The 18,382-nt window shown below is 42.2% G+C and overlaps 1 protein-coding gene across 11 annotated transcripts in view; it reads left to right on the top strand.

Moving 5' to 3' along the window:
• Window positions 1-11,520, top strand: part of LOC139412408 (ankyrin-3-like) — a 163,860-nt gene extending 152,340 nt beyond the window's left edge. For 6 of the 11 annotated variants that reach the window (XM_071159234.1, XM_071159220.1, XM_071159223.1 and 3 more), the window contains 10 exons: window positions 126-200; window positions 1,702-1,833; window positions 3,560-3,703; window positions 6,928-7,870; window positions 8,166-8,352; window positions 8,674-8,748; window positions 9,243-9,326; window positions 9,509-9,631; window positions 10,541-10,611; window positions 11,466-11,520. In XM_071159234.1, coding sequence (XP_071015335.1) covers window positions 126-200; window positions 1,702-1,833; window positions 3,560-3,703; window positions 6,928-7,870; window positions 8,166-8,352; window positions 8,674-8,748; window positions 9,243-9,326; window positions 9,509-9,631; window positions 10,541-10,591 — 1,814 coding nt within the window. In that variant the 3' untranslated portion in view covers window positions 10,592-10,611; window positions 11,466-11,520. The remainder of the gene's footprint in view (window positions 1-125; window positions 201-1,701; window positions 1,834-3,559; window positions 3,704-6,927; window positions 7,871-8,165; window positions 8,353-8,673; window positions 8,749-9,242; window positions 9,327-9,508; window positions 9,632-10,540; window positions 10,612-11,465) is intronic. The other 5 variants (XM_071159259.1, XM_071159252.1, XM_071159245.1 and 2 more) reach the window with 2 other exon arrangements.
• The last annotated feature ends 6,862 nt before the right edge of the window (window positions 11,521-18,382 follow it).

Genomic DNA, 18,382 nt, shown 5'->3' with positions numbered 1-18,382 from the left:
ACTCCGTATGAATTTGGAAAATTCCACGCTTGGCCAAAAAAGGAATGAGTCCTCTGTACTCCAATTTCAGTCAGTATAAAAGATACTGAACAGTGTTGATTAATAGATGTTCTCTAACCCTTCAGGTCCTCAGAGTCCCTGTGAGCGAACAGACCTGCGGATGGCCATCGTGGCTGACCACCTGGGACTTAGCTGGACTGGTAAGAAAATGGTGCTCCATGGTCTTAGTGCCATCTGGCCCTCTATCCTCCTGCTTTCCCCTCTCTCAAGAAACCAACACGGTATTATTGTGAGGAAACAGTGCCCTCTTCAGAGTGACACTTCCTGCACTGCAGCTCTGCATACTAGTGTTTATTTTTTATTTTTTTATTTCACCTTTATTTAACCAGGTAGGCCAGTTGAGAACAAGTTCCAATTTATAACTGGGACCTGGCCAAGATAAAGCAAAGCAGTGTGACAAAAACAACAACACAGAGTTACACATAAACAAATATACAGTCAATAACACAAAAGAAAAATAGAAAGATATATGTACAGTGTGTGAAAATGTAGGAGAGTAGGGAGGTAGGCAATAAATAGGCCATAGAGGCAAAAATAATTACAATTTAGCATTAATACTGGAGTGATATATGTGCAGATGATGATGTGCAAGTAGAGATACTGGCATGCAAAAGAGCAAGAGGGTATGTAATAATATGGGGATGAGGTAGTCGGGTGTGCTATTTACAGATTGGCTGTGTACAGGTACAGTGATCGGTAAGCTGCTCTGACAGCTGATGCTTAAAGTTAGAGAGGGAGATATAAGACTCCAGCTTCAGAGATTTTTGCAATTTGTTCCAGTCATTGGCTGCAGAGAACTGGAAGGAAAGGCGGCCAAAGGAAGTGTTGGCTTTGGGGATGACCAGTGAAATATACCTGCTGGAGTGCGTGCTATGGGTGGGTGTTGTTACGGTGACTAGTGAGCTGAGATTAGGCGGAGCTTTACGTAGCAAAGACTTATAGATGACCTGTAGCCAGTGGGTTTGGCGACGCTAATGTAGTGAGGGCCAGCCAACGAGAGCAGAGGTCACAATGGTGGAGTGGATAGTATATGGGGCTTTGGTGATAAAACGGATGGCACTGTGATAGACTACATCCAGTTTGCTGAGTAGAGTGTTGGGGCTATTTTGTAAATGACATCGCTGAAGTCAAGGATCGGTAGGATAGTCAGTTTTACGAGGGTATGTTTGGAGGTATGAGTGAAGGAGGCTTTGTTGCGAAATAGGAAGCCGATTCTAGATTTAATTTTGGATTGGAGATGCTTAATGTGTGTCTGGAAGGAGAGTTTACAGTCTAACCAGACACCTAGGTATTTGTAGTTGTCCACATATTCTAAGTCAGAACCGTCCAGAGTAGTGATGCTAGTCGGGTGGGAGGTTGCGGTCAGCAATCGGTTGAAGAGCATGCACTTAGTTTTACTAGAATTTAAAAGCAGTTGGAGGCCATGGAAGGAGTGTTGTATGGCGTTGAAGCTCGTTTGGAGGTTTGTTAGCACAGTGTGCAAAGAAGGGCCAGATGTATACACAATGGTGTTGTCTGCCTAGAGGTGGATCAGATAATCATCAGCAGCAAGAGCTACATCAGAGAAAAGTAAGCCTGTATGATATAGAAATGGATGTCTTGAACTGATGTGATGTAATGTGCTTTTTGATGTGTTTGCAGAGCTAGCTCGGGAAATGGACTTTTCTGTCGACGAGATCAACCACATCCGAGTGGAGAACCCCAACTCCCTGACAGCGCAGAGCTTTATGCTACTAAAAAAATGGGTCAGCCGGGATGGTAAAAACGCAACGAGTGAGTGTCCCTCTTTCTCCCAAAAGTATTTATACCCCCTGTGGCTTTCTATTAACAGTTATTATATCACGTCTCACTCTATTGCACTTGTATGATTGTGAACCACAGAGCTTCACAACCCGGTTTCATCCCACTCTCCTTCTGAACTCTCTCTCTCTAGCTTAATTTGTATCTGTGAAGGTTTCATAGTAAATTACATTCTGAGATGACTTACAGTACCAGTCCAAAGTTTGGAAACACCTACTCATTCAAGGGCTATTTTTAATTTGTATTATTTTCTACATTGTAGAATAATAGTGAAGACATCCAAACTATGAAATAACACATATATAATCATGTAGTAACCAAAAAAGTGTTAAACAAATCAAATATATTTTAGATTCTTTAAAGTAGCCACTGTTTGCCTTGATGAAAGCCTGTCACTCTCTTGGCATTTTCTCAACCAGCGTCATGAGGAATGCTTTTCCAACAGTCTTGAAGAAGTTCCCACATATACTAAGCACTTGTTGACTGCTTTTCCTTCGCTCTGTGGTCCAACTCATCCCAAACCATCTCAATTGGGTTGAGGTTGGGTGATTGTGGAGGCCAGGTCATCTGATGCAGCACTCCATCACTCTCCTTCTTGGTCAAATAGCCACAGTCTGTAGGTGTGTTGGGTCATTGTCCTGTTGAAAAACAAATGATAGTCCCAGTAAGGGCAAATCAGATGGGATGGCGTATCGCTGTAGAATGCTGTGGTAGCCATGCAAGTTAAGTGTGCCATGAATTATAAATAAATCACCAACACCATCACACCTGCTCCTCCATGGTTCACGGTGGGAACCACACATGGGGAGATCATCCCTTCACCTACTCTCACAAAGAGACTCTCGCAAGTCTCTTCTTATTATTGGTGTCCTTTAGTAGTGGTTTCTTTGCAGAAATTCGACCATGAAGGTCTGATTCACGCAGTCTCCTCTGAACAATTGATGTTGAGATGTCTGTTACTTGAACTCTGAAGCATTTATTTGGGCCGAAATCTGAGGTGCAGTTAACTCTAATGAGCTTATCCTCTGCAGCAGAGATAACTCTGGGTATTCCTTTCCTGTGGCGGTCCTCATGCGAGCCAGTTTCATTATAGCGCTAGATGGTTTTTGCGACTGCACTTGAAGAAGCTTGAAAAGTTCTTGAGATTTTCCAGATTGACTGACCTTCATGTTTTAAAGTAATGATGCTGTCGTTTCTCTTTGCATCTCAAATATAAAATATATGTTGATCCGTTTAACACTTTTTTGGTTACTACATGACTCCATATGTGTTATTTCATAGTTTTCATGTCTTCACTATTATTCTACGAAGTAGAAAATAGTAAAAAATTAAGAAAAACAGTTGAAGGAGTAGGTGTGTCTAAACTTTTTACTGGTACTGTGTGTAGAAGCAGAATGGCCTCTATGTTTATTAAGATTCCAACAGCTGCATATGAAGTCACCTATCCTTGTCATGCTCCAACATTCTTTTAGAACTACTAAGTACATTATGTTCAGTACAGGAAAAGGACATTTTACCTATTTTCCTGGTACAAGAGAAGAGGACAACGGCAATCCTCTTTCCGTCTTCACACACTGCAGTGTGATAGTAAACTATTTATATTGATTACCTCGCGCGTATTGTACAAACAACTGCCATATTGTACAATAGTGTCTTGTCTTTGTTTGACTGACTTTCGGGTTGTCTGTTTTTCTTACAGCGGATGCCTTAACTGGAGTGCTGACCAAAGTCAATCGGATGGATATTGTGACTTTACTGGAGGGGCCGATATTTGACTATGGTAACATTTCAGGCACGAGAAGTTTTGCCGATGATAACGCTGTTTACCTGGATCAGGCTGATGGTAAAGTTTAGCTCCATCTAGCTGACCTCTTACCTCTGCTGCCACTCTTTTGTTTTTGCATTAGAACTGTAGCAAAAATAAGAACAAATTGCCTGGCTATACTATTGAATGCAATTTGACTATAGAGACTACAGTACCCTATCTTAGATAGGGTGATGTATGACCCTTTGTTTTATGGCTTTATTTCCAGCTTGAGTATACCCATTTTCTGACAGGCACTCAAATGAGTGTGAGGAAATGTTAGCATGCAGAGTACCATGGGTTCACTTTTAACCTAGTCAATTCAGAAAATGTATTATAATTCACGTTATGAAATGACTGGGTTACTATTAAATTGACATCAACCCTGATGATGAAGGCAGCATGTCAAACCCAACACGTTTCTAGAGGTCTTAATTGCCATGACCTGATCACCACTTTGATATTATTTAAGCCCTCTAAAAATGCATTTGCATTTGTGCATGAAGGATTTTGAAAGATGAATTGATGGCAAACACTAAAACAATCCATGATGCTAACCAGGTGCATTCTGTAAGACACTGCTTTTACCTGATTACCTTGTACCTTTAACAGGACACTACTGTATAAACACCTTTGTTCCCTAATGCATGGAGTAGCCATAGACTCAACCGTCTGAATTCATCAATACCTCTAGATCTGTTTAGTTCTCTAGTCTCCAGTACCTCCAGTTCCTCTGAGCCGTCCCTGGATAGAATGACAGAGCTTCCTCCTCTGTGAAACCAGACTACCTTCCTCCCCTCATGCTCTCGTCCATCGCCACAGCCCAACCTCCAGGGCAGCTTATAACAGCTCTTAAGCGCTTATTAAGAGTCTTGTGCTGTCATCTCTGCTCTTCCCAATCCCTTTTCCTTCTCTGTTTCCTAATCTCTCAAAATCACCTCTGTCCTCTCATTCATAATTGTCTTGTGTTGCTAACATGTTTTTGTATTTTGTTAGATTTTTTTTGTATGTCTTTGTTTCTCTTTAATCGTCTTTCCTCACCTGTAGCATGTTTTCTTGTTCCTGAGAGCTCCTCCATCTCTTCATTCCCAGTTTCTCCCTCGATTGAGAAATTGAGAATCATTCCCTCAACCCTGATTCCCCCTTGGTCTTGCAGACCTCCACACCCCACTCCCTTACTAAGTCCACACCCCCACATCGTCCATTATCTCCCAGCCGATCCCCAAGTTAATGGTCCTCTGTCTTACTCATAGACCAGAGACCTTTATGGACCAGAGACCTCAGCAGACCTTTATCCCCGTCCCCACCGCCTGATCTAGCAACCTCTCCTCTTCCATGTCTCCTTCTTGACCCCCAGTCTTCAACTCTTCAACCCACTGGGGACCCCAGTCAACCCACACACCTGTCCTCTACTCCTATACCCCAGCTAATTCCCTCACCTCCTGCTCAGTCATCAAGTCTTAAACCTACTGGGGACGCCACAGCCCTCTCCTCTACTCCCACCCCCCAGCTGTCTCCCGATGTGATCCCATGCCAGTCCCAATTTCCCCCTTCGTCCCACCCCATCTCCTTTGCCGTCCTCCCCCTAATATCAGCTGCAGGGTCTCACTGCCCTAGTCCTGGCCCTTCCTCCCATCCATTCCCAGTCCCCCTTTCCTGTGTGTCAGTGTCCCCGTGTGTCTCCCGTACCTTCTTCTCCTCTCCCTTGGGTTGGCATCGACATCTCTATCCTGGAAATATGAATATAGGCCCCCTCACTCTCTCCTCTCTTCTTTTATCTTTCTGTGTGAGCATGACTGAACACGCACTCAAATCTTAACTAATAAAACCCACTCATCGCACATATGCAAAATCGTATTCCTGGCATGCCTCACATACACTACCGTTCAAACGTTTGGGGTCACTTAGACATTTCCTTGTTTTTGAAAGAAAATAACATTTTTTGTCCATTAAAATAACATCAAATTGATCAGAAATACAGTGTAGACATTGTTAATGTTGTAAATTACTATTGTCGCTGGAAACGTCTGATTTGTTATGGAATATCTACATAGGCGTACAGAGGCCCATTATCAGCAACCATCACTCCTGTGTTCCAATGGCACGTTGTGTTAGCTAATCCAAGTTTATAATTTTTGAAAGACAAATTATTTTCAATTATGTTAGCACAGCTAAAAACTGTTGTTCTGATTAAAGATGCAATAAAACTGGCCTTCTGTAGACTAGTTGAGTATCTGGAGCACCAGCATTTGTGGGTTCGATTACAGGCTTAAAATGGCCAGAAACAAAGCACTTTCTTCCGAGACTCATCAGTCTATTCTTGTTCTGAGAAATGAAGGCTATTCAATGCGAGAAATTGCCAAGAAACTGAAGATCTGGTACAATGCTGCGTACTACTCCCTTCACAGAACAGCGCAAACTGGCTCTAACCAGTATAGAAAGTGGAGTGGAAGTTTCAGGAGAAAGTCCTTTGTTTCTGGGCATTTTTTGCCTGTAATCGAACCCAGAAATGCTGGTGCTCCAGATACTTAACTAGTCTACAGAAGGCCAGTTTTATTTCTTCTTTAATAAGCACAACAGTTTTCATCTGTGTTAACATAATTGCAAAAGGGTTTTCTAATGATCAATTAGCCTTTTAAAATTATAAACTTGGATTAGCTAACACAATGTGCCAATAGAACACGAGTGATGGTTGCTGATAATAGGCCTCTGTACACACATGTAGATATTCCATAAAAAATAGTAATTTACAACATTAACAATGTCTACACTGTATTTCTGATCAATTTGATGATTTTTAGTGGACAAAAAAAATGCTTTTCTTTCAAAAACAAGGACATTTCTAGGAGTCCACAAACTTTTGAACGGTTGTGTATATAATTTATTTATGTTTTCTTATCTCATCTCAAAGGCTGCATATGAATTCATCCCTTTAACAGAAGAAACTTGTCATAAAACTGTTCAAAGCTGCCACGGACATAACTATTGATCGTTTTAAATAAATATATTTTGTTTTATCACAATTTTACCTTGAGTTTCTCTAAGATAGCTCTCAAGTGAATCAAAAGTGCGGAATATTGTGCTGGTGATTTGTGACACCAGTGTCCCTTCTGAGTGTCACCATAATTAGTGGGTGTTTTTCGTTGCATGCTCTATTATCCGTCTCTGTGCATTTGTCCATGTCACTCAGTCCATGTGGTGTGTGTTTTATGTGGGATTTCTTGTGTCAAGTGCTTCCATGTGCTTATATCATCTCCCAACAGATTATCACAGCATCCTAGCGGAGCTGCAATCCCCAGTCCAACTGCACTCTGACCCTCCCTTCACGGAGCTCCACTCTGAACCCCCTACCCTCACCATCGACCCCACCCCTGTCCAGCTCCACCCACACCCCCCTACCCTCATCCTCACCCAGTCTAAACCCTGGACTGGCCACATGGAGCCTAGTGTGGAGCCTGACACCTCCACTAGAACCCACCTTAGGCCCTGGGAGCTGTCCCTGGCCATTCACACCCTTCACTTAGATCCCACCGCTGCCACCAACACAGGAATGGCTGAAGGTGACCAGGTGCTCATGGTACAAGTGGAAGAAGAGAAAAAGGAAGTGGACACAAGCCTCCAACAGCAGGAGGACAGCAGACAGACAGGGGCATCAGCGGTGGAGGCTGAGGGGGAGGCTGAGGACGTCGTAAAGGGAGGTGGTGAGGAAGGGGTAGAGGTGGGTGAGATGGCAGAAGAGGGGGATAAAGTGGTAGAAGCAAAGATCGGGGCTAAGGTAGCGGAAGAGGGGACTAAGGTGAGGGTGGAGGGGGGTAAGGTGGGGGTGGAGGGGGGTAAGGCAGTAGAGAATGGGGCTGAGGTGGTGGAAGAAGGGGGTGCATATCTCTCCCCCCAGGCCTGGGCTGAGGCTTTGGGGGAGCAGGGTGTGTCTGGTTCCACCGAGGAAGAGGATGGAGACGAAGACGAGAAGACAGAAGATAAGTTAAAGTCGCTGTTGGAGGATATTCATTTGGAGGAAGGCTCAGAGGAGGAGGACGAGGAAATGACGGAGGCCAGGGTTCAGGAGATTCTTAGTCAGGTGCAACAGGCAGAAAAAGACGTGTGTTCACTTCCAGGTTGGCACAGTGACACATCCAGCGTCAACGTGGAGCCCCCCACACCCGGCCGCAGTGTGAGCTCAGACCTGCTAGACCGCCAGGAAAATAGGTACACAAAACAGAATTATTCAGAATTACAGAATTAATTACAGAATTATTCCATCACAGTTATGGATTAAGTATAAATACACTTTCATGTATATCTACAACTGGCATTTAATATCTTCGCCTCAGTCTTTCTGCCTTCGTCACAATTTATTCATTCAATTTTATACGAATCCCATCCTATTCTCAATCGAACTCTTTATCTTAATCAATGTGGATCTCAATCATAATCCTAAACCATTCATCTGAGATTTAATCTCAGTCTCAAATTTACCCTTTTTCCTAATCTCTCCCCACAGCCAGGAGAACTCCAGTGACTCCATCACCTCTTCCTCTAGAGGAGAGCTAGCGAGGTCTAGGCACAATGGTGATAACATGGAGCTACCACCTCAGGACGGGTCACTTCCTGTATCGCAGGACTCAGCCAACGGAAGAACTGGACGTGGGAAGGAAGAAGGCACGCTTGTATCTGAGAGGAAAGTCCAGGTAATTGCAAAGAGTATGCAAGATAGTGTACTGTAAATGTTTTTTTTTAGAATGTGTGTCTACTACAGTGAATACTGCTCATCAGGTGCATCGCTGTTCCCTTTTTACAGTGACACATGAAGTGGATGTCTATACTTTCAAATCAACTGTAAATTTAACTGGACCAATTTTTCCAGATGTGCCATTGTTTATTTTTGTAGGTGTTAGAAGAAAGATCCTTGGGATTGTGTGAAGCAAAAAAGATTCTCTACCACCTACGCATTTTGTGTTTCCATCCCCTTTTCAATATCTGTAATGTTACTTAACTGCATTCATCAACAGCGTTTTAGTGAGTCCGGCTCTGACGAGGAGCGGACTGTCACCACCAGGGTGTTTCGGCGCCGGGTCATTCTCAAGGTACCCTGCTGAGACTGGGTGAAGTTTGGTTTGGGTTGGCGGTAGACAGTTCATTTCACTTTGCCTCCTGGTGTGCAGTGGACTGGTGTGCAGTGGACTGGTGTGGCTCTCTTAACTGACAGCAAGTGATGGGAGATAAAGGAAACGCCTGAAATGTGTGTTTGCAGACAGTGTGTGTACAGTGTTTGAATGGTGTGCGTGCGAGCGTGTTAGTGTGTCCTGGCCTGGTAACCTGCTTTCATGGCTTGACTTTAAATCAAGGAACATTCTGTGTCTCACTGTTGCCTCTGTGATGCCATTTAAAGGGACACTTCACTTTGATTTTGCTTGACTCAACAACTCTTGGGGAATTCAAAGATATTCTCTCTTCTCTAGAGGTTTGCTTGCAGTTTGATGGTGCTGGTGATGTAAAGTGTGTTAATGGTTTGCTGTTACACTGGCTGAGGTGAATTTGGACCAGTTCTGATTGTAGTCCTAACCATGAACACTTACAGGGAGAACAGGCAAAGAATATTCCGGGCGAATCAGTGACAGAAGAACAGTTTACTGATGAAGACGGTAACATCATCACTAGAAAAGTAACTATCTGCCTTCACTCTGATTCACCCGTCTTCCTAAGAACACACCTCTGAATTATCATACCCACCTCCTCTAAAGTCTCCTCCCAAAATGACCTAAACCCTCTCTTTGTGTTTGTGCGTGTATCTCGGTCATACTCTCTCCTTCTTGACCATGATCATTATCTCCCCCCATTTCCCAGGTCATCAGAAAGGTCATCCGCCGGGTGTCCACGCCCACGCCTGACAACCAGGGCGGGGACAGGGGGAGTTGGGACCGAGGAGACCCCTGGCCCTGCCCTTTCTTACTGGAGGAGGAGTTAGAGGTTGGCATGACGATGGAATAAGCTGCATAGAGAGTTGCCCCAGGGGGGGTTCTAGGGTTCTGAGCCTGAACAGAAAACAGGCGGGTCAGAACCTTTGGATCTTAACTCAATATGGGGTGCTGTGATCTGATGTGGAGTGCTGCGACCAATGCTACCAGTGTGTGTATGTCTGTTTTGAGTGTCTGTGTGTTTGTGCGTCTTTGTGTGTGTGCGCATTCAATGGGTGCTCAGTGACTAGGATGTTGCCCCAGCTATTGTTGCAGGTTGACATTTATTGTCATGAGTCTTGTCCTGGAGGCAGAACTGAGAAACTTCCCTGTAGATAAGCCAGCTGCGAAGTCCAAATTGGCTATATTGTAAAAATGTATGGGGATAAAATGGGCTTTTTGGTCTTAATTTAAGGTTATGGTTAAGCATTAGGGTTAGCAGTGTGGTTAGGGTAAGGTTTAAAATCAGATTGTATGACTTTGTGGCTGTGCCAGCTAGTGACCACTCTGTAGAGCTGCCTCCGGGGCAAGATAAATGATGTTAACTTGCGCTATTGTTTGTGGCCCACATTCAATTGGAGAACTGATTGTTCTGACATGAACCAGGTGCACACTGCCTCGACACTTTATTTTTTCTTGTTTCTGGTGATGTAACTCCTCTGGGCTATTCTTTTATTTCCAGGAATTTGCCTCTAGTATGTTGTGCGCTTTCACTTTATGGTATCCTGCTAACTGTGTGTAATGCTAACATTTGCTTCTGTGGTGGGGTTTACTGCTTTCAGGTTGATGGTTTCAGGTTGCTATTGTTACAACATCTCACCTCTAGTCTAGCTGCACTCGGGTTGCTGTGTTGGGTTGCTGCTTGTCAGGATAGGGTTCTGAGATTGGCTTTGCCTCACTCGTATGTGTATGTGTGTTTCAGCAAGGAGATGGAGCTAAAAGCAGGTCGGGAGAAAGGAAGCTTCAATCGTAGGGGTAGCTGTGCTCCACCAGGTACTTTACTCCCCCCACTTCTCTAATAAAATCATCATTTTTATACCCCACACTGTTCAGTGGTAGTGCTCAATATTTTCTGATCCATTCCATGTACATGTCTAAACCTGGTACAGCTTTGCTCCATTTCACTATACTTGTTCTGTTTTCCAATCTACATTCCTGCTCTGATTAATGTACTTCATTCTACTCCAAACAGTACACACACGCGAACAGATCTTCATGTTTCTAACTGAAAGTCTGACTCCTGTCTGTTTTGATTCTGGCTGTGTTTTGTCCTGTCAGCTGTGTGTGTGGGTGACTAGTCACAAAGGGAACATGGATGATGTTCAAAACACACCTATTGTCACACAGATACACTCTCTCTAACTCTCTCTTTGTCCATTAAATCCCCCCCCCCCCCCACCCACCCACAGGCCAGCTCATAGACAGCCCATTCTGTAGGAATTACATTATAAAGAGAGGTGGGTATCTGATTGGTTACTGTTAATCCCTGTAAGTTGTTGTTAACTATATGCATCAGTGAATTATTCAGTTTAAGCAAACCTGAGTAAAAAGAGTAGTGGCACTCTAATGAACTGTGGCTCAACTGATGATTTCCATGACAACCAGGGTGACCATGACAATTGTAGCCCACAGACCTCTTGATGCTCTCTAGCATCGTCGGGTGATTGCTCCTGTAGATTTGTGGGTGGCTTGCAAAATGGAACTTGTAAAAGTCAGTAAACTGAATTAGTAGAAACTAAGGGACTCGTAAGCATTAGTGAATGCATGGGCTATGTCCTCTATAATGGCTACCTTCTTTCAAACAGCTGCCAATATCTGATATATTGTAATATTTTCTTAATTTTCAGGTGTGCAGGAATTCTTCTCATCTGTTTCCAGGGCAGAAAGTTACAAACTGAAAAACTCAAGAAATTTCAGCCAGGACTTGATCCGTCTGATTTCAATATGAGCATGAAAAACTCACTCCCTGTCAATTGAGGGACCTGGAAGGTTCTCACCATGGAATCTGAATTCTAATTGTATGGCTCTCACTTCCTGTGGTCTATGGACCAGGAGAATTCTGCTTCCTGTTTGTGACTCGTAACGTGCCATTGGTGTCGCGAGAGCTTTTGAGGAGTATTGTGGTGACAACAAAAAGGACTCCATCACAGAAAAACTACAGGTGCAACTGAACTTACACCTGTGACCAAAGATGGCACAAAAGCTCAATTCTAGTAGTAGGAGAAAGAAAATCAACAAAATTACACAAAACCTAGAGGAACACTTCTGATCCACCTCCAACACTCGCCTTATAGTTTTTTCTTGGACCCATAAATGTCAGGTTGTAAATTGCTGTGGGGTTTGTTTTCCTTTTTAAAACTAAAAATAATACACAGCTTTTTCCTGTATATAAATTACAATGTGTACAATAGAAAAATGATGAGTTACAGGATGATAATGCACAGGAGAGAACTTTACAAGTGCTTTCAACATTATTATCAAAATGGTTCCACTTTTAAGGAAGATTTGAGTGTAACTTCACACGTTCTTGTATAATTCATTATTATAGCAGGTATAATGTTTGTATATGAAAAAAAGCTGGTTAGATTTTAACAGAGGACATTTCCAGAAAATCTTCTGCAAATTTAAGTGATTCCTAAAAAGGGGATGTATCTAATTCTGCAAAAGCAGAGTACTCATATTTTCATGCATGCCGTTCACATTATTTTAAGTACAATTTTTACAAGTTTGCAAACACTGTATTAAAATGAGAATTAAAACCCTTTATCTGTTTACACATATAGTCCTTACATTTGTCACCAGTTTTATATTTGAAATGAAAAAAAAATACCATAAAAGCATTTATTGTGTCGGGGACAAGGAACAGTATGAAGAACATTTGTTCTATAGCTTCTTGAGGGTTTAATGTAGTCTACCGTTTGTCTATGTAAAACTGAACGGCACCTTCTGCTGGCATTAGCATAAATGCTATGAGAAAGAAGTTATCTGAATGTATATGCTAGTAGACTGGCTCGCCGTAAAACTATAACTGTATTCTGTGTATTGGCTATAAGGTGTAGAGGTCTCTGTACGCTGTAAGACTGTTTGTAATCATTTTAGCGGTGTGTCATTTGGTTTTATGAAGGCTGCTGTGGTTTTAAAGAAAAGGTGTCATTTCCTTTTGGGCTTTGGTGAAGTACTTCCTTAAATTTAATCTACTCACATAAAGACATAAGACATTATTTGATTGTAGCTCTTAATAGAATATGTATGACAAAAACACTGGATGGTCAAACGATTATTTAAGCATCAAATGAATTGTGTGATCTTTCTTGGCTTGAGAATCTGTATGCGGTGTCTAACTAGCATTCATTTGATAGCTCATTGGCGATTACTTTGCATTAGATCTTCTCTTTGTATTGGTTTGACTAGAGGCCCATGTAGTTAAAGTGTGGTGTTATTCTGGTGTGAAGGCTCAGACTTAGTGTGATGATGTTTATGCTGTGGACATGACAACCAAGTAAAGGACTTTATTTTTAGACAAGTGAAGTCATTTAGGGTATTGTATCATATCTCCCATCCTACATGTCAATCAGGGGGTAGAGGCTAATTTGATCAATTTTGTTTGATATGTGTTTTCACCTGAGCTAATTTTTCGATGTACAATTCTTACTAACAGAGTGAAGCCATTGAAATGTAACTATTCTAGCACTTTGGTTATTCAAAGTCTTCTTTTAGAGGCTATAGCAGTAATGACGCCACCACAATGTTTCAATTTAAAAACAAAATAACAAAATAAAAATGCATTGATTTTGCAATCAGTTGTTTCTGTTTTATCTTTGTGTTTGTTTATTTGATGTTGAATCTCTTAGGTTTGGAAGAAATTCCAATGGATTGTCAAATGTTTAGGCTAAGGGATAAGAGGTTGGCAGATCAAGTCAAATTTTATTGGCCACATACACGTTTATCTATGATGTAATGTATGATTGAACAATTAGCCGGACACAAGAAGAGGTGGTACATCAATAACAAAATAACATTTTCAAAAATTTAAATCTTCTATAAAGTGTCTTTCTAAGCCCCGTTAATACAACACCACAGTGAAAACCTGCTATTAGCACATTCATTATCCTTTTAAAGAAGTTATCCTAAATGCAGAAAAAATGGCAAAAATCAGTAGCCAAGCCAGAGATGAACACGTCTTTCTCAAACTATCATAGCCTTGGGTAGGTGGGGTGGGTTCTCAGGCTATAGTCTTTTCAGATCTACAAAACCCAAGAAGCCATCAAGAAGTGTCTATTATATGGGGACAGGCTAGAGGGGGTTTCCACTATTGTTAAATCCATGCCAGAAAGTGTGGCAGTGCACACTTTGGGAGAAGGGTGGAGAATTGGGACTCAGAGTTTATTTAAAATGTTGTCGCAGACATGACTGGTAAGACCCACACTGCAGAAACATACTGTTCATGCATTGTGCCTTTTTGTTAGACTACTGTTGGATCAAGCTAAACATCAGTGGTTTTAGTTTCCCCCAGTAATATTGTCCACTTAATTGAAATATACTACACTTTTACTTTTCTTGATATACTTTTCTGTATCCTATGGCATCAATGAGCATTGGCACAAAATAAGACAGAGCTAGCTCTTCTTCTTCAATGAGGTTTAATGGTGGTTGGCATCCAATAAATGTTGCATTACCGCCACCTACTAGACTGGAGTATAACTCCCTTATACTTAGCTTTAGCACATTTTTTTTAATACAACAAATACTCTACCATCTAACACTACATTGATAATAAATACAGTACTCCACTATATAAATCTATTTAGTCCTACTTCAGACCAACAGCCTGAAAGGATGAGACACCACCACTTACTACACCCTGTAACTCTTCTGATGTCAAGTCTTGCACACCCAAATACCTCTCTGCAGCTGCCACCACAACCTCTATTTTCTGTGACTTATGTTCCACCCCTGCAGTACAGTTGATAACAATTACAACAAATGCCAAAAATCCAATATTATAGAAACATATCACTTGTTGGTTTATCCCTATGTACTCCTCTCAGGATCCCTCCCCCTTGACCCATCTTCCTCTATTTTCTTCACTGCCTCAGCATATGACAACTTCTGCTCTTCTCTAACCCTGGAAACATCAACTACTTCTCTTGCGCTGGACATTTCTGATCCCCAGCCCCATGGGGCACCCCTACCACTACTTTCCCCAATGCTACACATTCCTTTGTCTCATTCCCTTCTGCACACTTCTCACACCTAGGAACCTCCCTCCTACACACTGTAGCCACATGCCCATAAGCTTGACACCTGTAACAACGTAATGTAGTCGGCACAAAAGCTCGTACAGGATAACTTATACAGGTGAAGTCGGACGTTTACATACACTTAGGTTGGAGTCATTAGAACTAGTTTTTCAACCACTCCACAAATGTCTTGTTAATTAACAAACTATAGTTTTGACAAGTCGGTTAGGACATCTACTTTGTGCATGACACAAGTCATTTTTCCAACAATTGTTTACTGACAGATTATTTCACTTAATTCACTGTATCACAATTCCAGTGGGTCAGAAGTTTACATACACTAAGTTGACTGTGTCTTTAAACAGCTTCGAAAATTCCAGAAAATGATGTCATGGCTTTAGAAGCTTCTGATAGGCTAATTGACATCACTTGAGTCAATTGGAGGTGTACCCGTGGATGTATTTCAAGGCCTACCTTCAAGCCCTCTTTGCTTTACAATATGGGAAAATCAAAAGAAATCAGCCAAGACCTCTGAAACAACATTGTAGACCTCCACAAGTCTGGTTTATCATTGGGAGCCATTTCCAAATGCCTAAAGGTACCACGTTCATCTGTACAAACAATAGTACGCAAGTATAAACACATGGGACCACGCAGCCGTCATACCGCTCAGGAAGGAGATGCATTATGTCTCCTAGAGATGAATGTACTTTGGTGCGAAAAGTGAAAATCAATCCCAGAACAACAGCAAAGGACCTTGTGAAGATGCTGGAGGAAACGGGTACAAAAGTATCTACAGTGGGGAGAACAAGTATTTGATACACTGCCGATTTTGCAGGTTTTCCTACTTACAAAGCATGTAGAGGTCTGTAATTTTTATCATAGGTACACTTCAACTGTGAGAGACGGAATCTAAAACAAAAATCCATAAAATCACATTGTATGATTTAAGTAATTAATTTGCATTTTATTGCATGACATAAGTATTTGATCACCTACCAACCAGTAAGAATTCCGGCTCTCACAGACCTGTTAGTTTTTCTTTAAGAATCCCGCTTGTTCTCCACTCATTACCTGTATTAACTGCATCTGTTTGAACTCGTTACCTGCACAAAAGACACCTATCCACACACTCAATCAAACAGACTCCAACCTCTCCACAATGGCCAAGACCAGAGAGGGTGTAAGGACATCAGGGATAAAATTGTAGACCTGCACAAGGCTGGGATGGGCTACAGGACAATAGGCAAGCAGCTTGGTGAGAAAGCAACAACTGTTGGCGCAATTATTAGAAAATGGAAGAAGTTCAAGATGACGGTCAATCACCCTCAGTCTGGGGCTCCATGCAAGATCTCACCTCGTGGGGCATCAATGATCATGAGGAAGGTGAGGGATCAGCCCAGAACTACACGGCAGGACCTGGTCATTGACCTGAAGAGAGCTGGGACCACAGTCTCAAAGAAAAAAATTTAGTAACACACTACGCCGTCATGGATTAAAATCCTGCAGCGCACGCACGGTCCCCCTGCTCAAGCCAGCGCATGTCTAGGCCTGTCTGAAGTTTGCCAATGACCATCTGGATGATCCAGAGGAGGAATGGGAGAAGGTCATGTGGTCTGATGAGACAAAAATAGAGCTTTTTGGTCTAAACTCCACTTGCTGTGTTTGGAGGAATAGAAGGATGAGTACAACCCCAACAACACCATCCCAACCGTAAAGCATGGAGGTGGAAACATCATTCTTTGGGGATGCTTTTCTGAAAAGGGGACAGGACGACTGTACCGTACTGAGGGGAGGATGGATGGGGCCATGTATCGCGAGATCTTGGCCAACAACCTCCTTTCCTCAGTAAGAGCATTGAAGATGGGTCATGGCTGGGTCTTCCAGCATGACAACGACCTGAACCACACAGCCAGGACAACTAAGGAGTGGCTCCGTAAGAAACATCTCAAGGTCCTGGAGTGGCCTAGCCAGTCTCCAGACCTGAACCCAATAGAAAATCTTTGGAGGGAGCTGAAAGTCTGTATTGCCCAGCGACAGCCCCGAAACCTGAAGGATCTGGAGAAGGTCTGTATGGAGGAGTGGGCCAAAATCCCTGCTGCAGTGTGTGCAAACCTGGTCAAGAACTACAGGAAACGTATGATCTCTGTAATTGCAAACAAAGGTTTCTGTACCAAATATTAAGATCTGCTTTTCTGATGTATCAAATACTTATTTCATGCAATAAAATGCAAATTAATTACTTAAAAATCATACAATGTGATTTTCTGGATTTTTGTTTTAGATTCCGTCTCTCACAGTTGAAGTGTACCTATGACAAATATTACAGATCTCTACATGCTTTTTGTAAGTAGGAAAACCTGCAAAATCAGCAGTGTATCAAATACTTGTTCTCCCCACTGTATATCCACAGTAAAACGAGTCCTATATCGACATAACCGGAAAGGCCGGAAGGAAGAAGCCACTGCTCCAAAACCACCATAAAAAAAAGAGACTACGGTTTGCAGCAGCACATGGGGACAAAGATTGTACTTTTTGGAGAAATATCCTCTGGTCTGATGAAACAAAAATAGAACTGTTTGGCCAGGAAAATGATATGGATATATTGAAGCAACATCTCAAGACATCAGTCAGGAAGTTAAAGCTTGGTCACAAATGGGTCTTCCAAATGGACAATGACCCCAAGCATACTTCCAAAGTTGTGGCAAAATGGCTTCAGGACAACAAAGTCAAGGTATTTTAGTGACTATCACAAAGCCTCAATCCTATAGAAAATGTGTTGGCAGAACTGAAAAACGTGTACGAGCAAGGAGGCCTACAAACCTGACTCCGTTACACCAGCTCAGTCAGGAGGAATGGGCCAAAATTAACCCAAATTATTGTGGGAAGCATGTGGAAGTCTAGCTGAAACGTTTGACCCAAGTTAAACAATTTAAAGGCAACGCTACCAAATACTAATTGAGTGTATGTAAACTTCTGACCCACTGGGAATGTGATGAAAGAAATTAAAGCAGAAATAAATCACTCTCTACTATTATTCTGACATTTCACATTCTTAAAATAAAGTGGTGATCCTGACTTAAGACAGGGAATTTTTACTAGGATTAAATGTCAGGAATTGTAAAAAAACTGAGTTTAAATGCATTTGGCTAAGATGTATGTAAACTTCCGACTTCAACTGTATATCCTAACATCACTTTGTCGGGGAAAGACAACCTCAAAACTCAAAAGAAGTGACAATGACTCTGTTTCACCACTCACGCCACCCTGTCCGCGTCACACCAAACGACGTGCATCACAACCACCGTGAATCTTCCCCTTCAGTTGGTCTGCTTTCACATTTACCGCTACACCAGAAGTCACTCCTCTCAATGGCGCCCTTTTCTTGAGAGCAAAACAATTCAAATTTCTTGCCCCCATTAGTTTAACACTGAGCGCCTGCTCCCTCTGACCAGCAGAAACACATACAATTATCACAAGATCACTTCTCGTTACCCTCGCCGATTCCACAGCACCCACCTCTG

Source organism: Oncorhynchus clarkii, chromosome 1, assembly GCF_045791955.1.
Source record: "Oncorhynchus clarkii lewisi isolate Uvic-CL-2024 chromosome 1, UVic_Ocla_1.0, whole genome shotgun sequence".
Taxonomy (NCBI): Eukaryota; Metazoa; Chordata; class Actinopteri; order Salmoniformes; family Salmonidae; genus Oncorhynchus; species Oncorhynchus clarkii.
This window is presented reverse-complemented; position numbering and strand designations above follow the sequence as displayed.